The sequence below is a fragment of the Kryptolebias marmoratus genome, linkage group LG1, assembly GCF_001649575.2.
Source record: "Kryptolebias marmoratus isolate JLee-2015 linkage group LG1, ASM164957v2, whole genome shotgun sequence".
In the NCBI taxonomy this organism is placed as follows: domain Eukaryota; kingdom Metazoa; phylum Chordata; class Actinopteri; order Cyprinodontiformes; family Rivulidae; genus Kryptolebias; species Kryptolebias marmoratus.
Window position 1 is genome coordinate 4,315,376 of NC_051430.1, and position 5,919 is coordinate 4,321,294.

At 42.1% G+C, this 5,919-nt stretch overlaps 1 protein-coding gene across 1 annotated transcript in view; it reads right to left on the reverse strand.

Annotated features, from left to right (window-relative positions):
• Window positions 1–535: 535 nt before the first annotated feature.
• The window catches only part of LOC108228924 (perforin-1), a 6,011-nt gene continuing 627 nt past the window's right edge, over window positions 536–5,919 (reverse strand). The window contains exon 2 of the mRNA XM_037976918.1: window positions 536–1,127. Within this exon, the coding sequence (XP_037832846.1) occupies window positions 732–1,127 (396 nt within the window). The 3' untranslated portion in view covers window positions 536–731. The remainder of the gene's footprint in view (window positions 1,128–5,919) is intronic.

Sequence of the window (5,919 nt, forward strand, 5' to 3'; positions counted from 1 at the left end):
GTGAGGCAACATTTAACTAAATTTACATCTACTTATTTTTGTAATTAAGTGTTTAATGGTACTTGTAGTGTGTGTGTTTAATTGATTTAGTTGTAAGTTTTTTAGAGATGTGAAACACGGGTGGTAAATAAGCTATTGCTTGAGAGCTAAGTATATAAAATGAGAATGTTGAATTGAATTTATATTGATTTATTTAAAAATAAGAAAGTAGTAAAAGTTTTACATCAACCTACTCCTTTACATACAGATAACTTTTTTATGTGGGCCAAAATGAATGACTGAATGAATGAATTCCAAGACAACCGATTAATCGATTATTGAAATTATCATTAGTTGCAGCCCTAATCGCAACCAAAACAAAACACCCTCTCTACAGTGGAACATGGCAGTGGCAGCACCATGCTGCACGGTTCCTTTTCTCCAGCTGGATCTGAGGTGAAGAGCAGTTCCAAATATTTGTTTATTTAGGTTTAAAACCTTGATGAAGAGGAAGTTTGTTCTTCAAACACAGATGAAGATCAGTGAAACTCTCAGACTGGTTGCTGTACGGTTTATTAGAACATCTGCTGACAGTAAAGAGAGGCACACAGGAACAAACAGACCAGGTTACAGTTTATTGTAGGCTTTGGTTTTGTTTTCCTCCTGAATCGTAGATGACGAGCAGGAATCTGTCAGGCCGACACAGGTTCCTCGGGTCCTGATGGGACTTCTCCACACACCTGCTGAGTGTTTTAGCCGAGCGTGTATGAGTAGTGCAGGGTGCCTCCTTTTTTGAGAAAACAGTCGTGCTCGTGGCTCCCTAACTTGATCTGACGCTGGCAGACCCCCAGCAGGTCATCGAAGAGCAGGTCGCTGTCGTAGACCTCCAGCCTCAGGACTTCGTTCTCCTGAGCCTGGAAGTGGGAGAACTCCTCCTCCCACCAGGGGTTCACCGTGTCCCTACGGACCGACGTCTTCCCCAGGCTGGTTGCACTACAGAACACCTTCACGTAGCCGTCAGTGGTCCCGAACAGGTCCGAGGGCAGACCCGTGGCCCGCAAGTTGAAGAGCGTGAGCTGGGACTGGGCCATGCTGAGACCGGACAGGACCAGCAGGAGGAGAGGAAGGTTGGAGGCCATGATGAGGAGCTGAGGAGCAGAAACAGCAAACTGAAGTTCAATGTGTCTTTAGACCAGTGCTGTCCAATCCTGGTCCTGGAGGGCCACCATCCTGCAGGTTCTGGTTGTTCCTCTGCTCTTCTGTCAGGTGTGTTGGAGCAGAGAAACACCTAAGACCTGCAGGATGGTGGCCCTCCAGGACCAGGACTGGACCAATCAAAATCACACAGCAGGAGTCAGGAAGGACAACAGACTCGACCTGATGAGATCACAGAAGATAGTCTGGTCACTTTTGAAGTGGTGTTCTGTCAAATATCTGTCAGTAGTTAGCACCTTCTCAGTCTGAGCACAGAGTATGAAGAAAAGGACAGAAGTCTTCCTCCAGGCTAGGCTAACGGCTAGCTAAACGAGGCCTGGTAATTTATTTTTTTTTATATATATTTTTATTTTGATCATTCAACAACAGGAAGTTTAGCACAGTTACATTTTTTTTTTCCTTTCCCCTTTTTCCTTCCTTTTTTCCCTTTCTTCCCCCCCTCCCTTCCCTCACCCTGCTGCCAACCAGAGGAAAAAAAAAAACAAACTACAACCACAATAATTATACAGCTGAAATAAGGATCACAGGCATGAAAACTCTGGAAACCGGGACTGTACAAAACAACTCAAAGACTTTAACATACATATAAGCGTCCACACAGGAATGTGTACACAATCTGAGTCAGGACATAGATATCCAAAACCAAACAGGAAGATAATTATTGTCTGTGAACAGAACCACTGAGACCGGGAAAATAGGCACAGTAGAACCAGTTACCATAAGACCCTCAAGCTTGAGGAAGGGTGTCCAGACTTTCAAAATAAACTAAAAGAGGGGACCAAGTTTTATAAAATTTTTGGATGGAACCTCGAACACAGAATTTGATCTTCTCTAAATTAAGGAACAAGGTCAGATCTTTCAACCAGAGAGAAGCCTTGGGTGGGTGGTCTGATCTCCACTCCAACAATATTCTCCTACGGGCAAGTAGAGTTGAAAAAGCCAGCACATTTTTAAAATCACCAGGTAATGATATACCCTCCCCTGGAACTCCAAATATTGCCAGTTCAGCACTGGGATGGATGCGTATTCCAAAAGCTGCAGATAAAGTTTGAAAAACTGTATACCAAAAGTTGTATAGTTTGTTACAAGACCAAAACATGTGAGTTAAATGTGCCTCCGCGACCTGGCAACGAGCACAGGTTCCACTGACTGTAGAATAAATCCTTGACAGTCTAGCTCTACTGTAGTGAATCCTGTGGAGGACTTTAAACTGAATTAGACCAAGTCGAGCGCATGACATTGACCCGTTGACTCTACACAGTGCATGATTCCAAGTCTCGTCAGAGATATTTATTCCAAGTTCTGCTGACCATTCCGCTCTTATCTTGTCAAGTTGTAGTGTATTAATTGATGAGATGCTGTTATAAATTTTTGATATAATACCTCTACTTTGTGTTGGGGTTTGCAAAATAATGTCCATTCCCCCCTTTTGAGGTAAATTGGGAAAGCAAGGGCTGATGCTACGAACAAAGTCTCGAATCTGAAGATATCGGAATAAGGTAGAGCGATGCAAATTATATTTAGAGGAAATGGCTTCAAAGGTGGCGAAAATACCATCAATATAAAGGTCACTAAATTTACTTAAGCCTGCTTTCTGCCAACGGCCAAAGACGGGATCCAGCATGGCCGGCAGGAATACGTGGTTATTACAAATGGGGCTGTAGATGGAGAAGTTAGACATATTAAAATGTTGTCTAAACTGTGACCATATTTTTAAGGTGGAGATTACAACTGGGCATGAAGAATGTTGCTTAGGAGAGAGAGGGAGCTTAGAGGTAACTACCGCAGGGAATGATGATGGTCTGCATGCATTCAGTTCTAGGCCTGATAATTTATAGATTTTCAGGCTTATAACTCAACAAGTACAAAAAGATCTTTACATTAGCCAATATGAAACCTCTCCACTTTTACTTGACTTTCAGTTGAACAGCATCCCCAGTGCTGCAGAAATGCTCGTGTTTTGAGTGTAGCCTGTCAGTGTCAGTGTCTCACAGGCCTGCAGCTAGTTGGGGCTCAAAACTGCATGAAAACAGTAAGAAAATAGGCAGATTTTTTTGTTGCAGTCTCACTGAACTCTGAGTGTTTGTGACCAAACGAGCGATAGACAGCTTTTTAAAGAGCACAGCCTATTTTTTGTGTGCACGGCTTGCAAAGCTGTATTCTCGGCCGGGCACATGATTTTGTCTCCCCACCTCTGCTTTGGTCAGGACTCTGGGCATAATACTCAAGGTTCGAAGGTTCACTGAACTGCAGGTGTACTGACTGACACTGGAGCAGATTAAGACCATTCATTTAACACCATTCACTCAGGACTCAACTCAGACTTGAGCCAAACAAAAGATTTGTTATTCAGACAAAGTGTGAATGACAAATTATTTAAATATCTTTAAAGGAAAGCCAAGGATTCTTTGAAGGAATGCATATCGTTCTCCATCTTTTCTACCAGAGATTGAAATGAAAACCTTTTTATGCTGAGTTGCAGCTGCTTTGGTCAAGCCTCATGCCTCACTGTAATAGCCTGATCCCTCAGGGCTCGGAGTACGTGTTGAGAATGACTCTCTGTTGATTGGCTAATGTTGATTAACTGTGGCAGCCATCTTGTGCTGAGCTGACTCCAAACGTTAATCAGATGGAGATGCACAGCCTTTGGTGCATGAACTATTTTACTAACAGACACAAAAACATTACCACCTTTCAGTGGCAGGTGATAAGAATAAAGCTCTCATGGGCACACACACACACACACACTTGTAAGGGATCAGGTCAAAGAAACTCAGAGATGGTCTGGGAGCGTCCTACCTTCAGAGTGGAACCCTCAGGATCTGGGCCGTCCTCACCTGCTGTTTGTATTTAAAGACCTGAATGAGACTGATAACAAGCGTCCGGCCTGCTCTGTTCCCAGCGTTATGCAACTCGGCAGAAACCAAGGGGCCGTCTGACCCACGGATCAGCAGTCAGGTCTGTCTGAAGGAGGCTGCGCGGTGGAGCGGGGGGCAGCACAGTCAGAGTTAGACGGTGATGTCACAGGTCAGAGAGCACAGCAGGGGGTTATCAGCGTGGAGTTGGGATGAGTGACCAGGGTTACTTGTCAAACTGAGCAGAGTGTCCAGGTGTGACTGTAGAGCCGACAGCAGGTGGTGGTACTGCACCGTCACCATGGCTACTAGGTGGCACCCTAAACGTCTTCCAAACAAATACAAGAAGATCATTATGGAGTTGTTGTTTGTTTTATTTATTCAGCCAGTGGGTCTGTTTCTTCAGTCATGTTTTACAGAAACTAGTGATGGGACACTAAAACCAAAACTACAAACTCCCTCCGAGCAGGAAGGGGAGTCTCAGGTCAAGGAAACCACAGATGTATTATAATACTGAACCAAATGTCCACTGTCGTGGCAAAAAGACAAAGAAGACAGGAAGGTCCAACTTGTTGATTTTTAACAATTGAATACAAAAAAAAAATGTCCAACAGAACATCCCAGGAATGAGACCGATCCAAGCGGTACAATCTGACCTCAGATTATCAGAGTGAAGCTTAAGGAGTCTGATTTTTCAACAACAGTATCCTCTATTTAAACATACGTATACATGTCCACTTAAATAAAACCAGGAAAATAAGATTTGTCATTTTTCCACCAGTTAATAAAACCCATTTAAACCGTCTCAAATGATAAACACTGCTCAAAAGCAAAGAAAAAAGGGGCAAATAACAATAAAGGATGAATATAAGGAATAAACATAAAAATGCAACTAGTAAGAAACTACCAACAACAATCACAATTCAAAAAAATAAAAATAAATGATGCACCTTTACTGAGAGAACCTCAAAGATTTCCTTCTGCAGCTGAAGCACTAAAAAGTTCAAAATATTATAATCAAAACTAGAATGATCAAAAGACTGATCCAGACAAAAATAACTAAAACAAAGTTGTTTTATTTAATTATTTTTAAAAAGAGCTTAACAAAATTGATGGTATAATGGATTTGGGCTCACATAGTGGAAAAATGAAATAAAGAAACAACACTTTGAGGATCCATTCTCTCCACATTCCTGCAGGGAGCTGGAAGCAGCAACAGAACATGGAAACACACAGAGGCGAACCTGCGCCCTTCCTACTGTGAGGCGCCTGCTCTGACCGCTGCAGGTGCTAGAATCAAAGCTACAAGCTCACAGCTTTTTCATTATATTTGCCCTAATATGACATTCCAATTCCTTGAAAACCAACAAGACTTTTAAACATTGCATCTTTGCGATCATTTTAACTCACATCCTTGACCATGAGAGGGCGCAGCTGAGCATGAATAAAACCACAGCAGGCCTGCCGTCTCTACCAGGAATATTTTAATTTATCCCAGTTAAAAGTTAGTTATCTGTCTGCTTCTAGATAAAGTTTAGTTACCACTAAAAACCATTCGGTGAAACTGCGGAGCTGCAAAATGCGCACTTCTTCTGTGTACTATGGTACGAGTTAACTACGGGTACCCCGAAAGGACAAAAAGGGCATGAACTATTCTGAAGCCCTGTTTTGAACCATGTAATTATACGCAGTGGTGGAGAAAGTACTCAAACACTGTACTTAAGTAAAAGTACAAATAAACAGACAAAAATGTACTCCAGTAAAAGTAGAAGTACCACCTTAACATTTTTACTTAAGTAAAAGTAAGAAAGTACTTGCTTTTAAAAATACTTAAGTATTAAAAGTAAAAGTACTTTTTTTTTTCATTCAA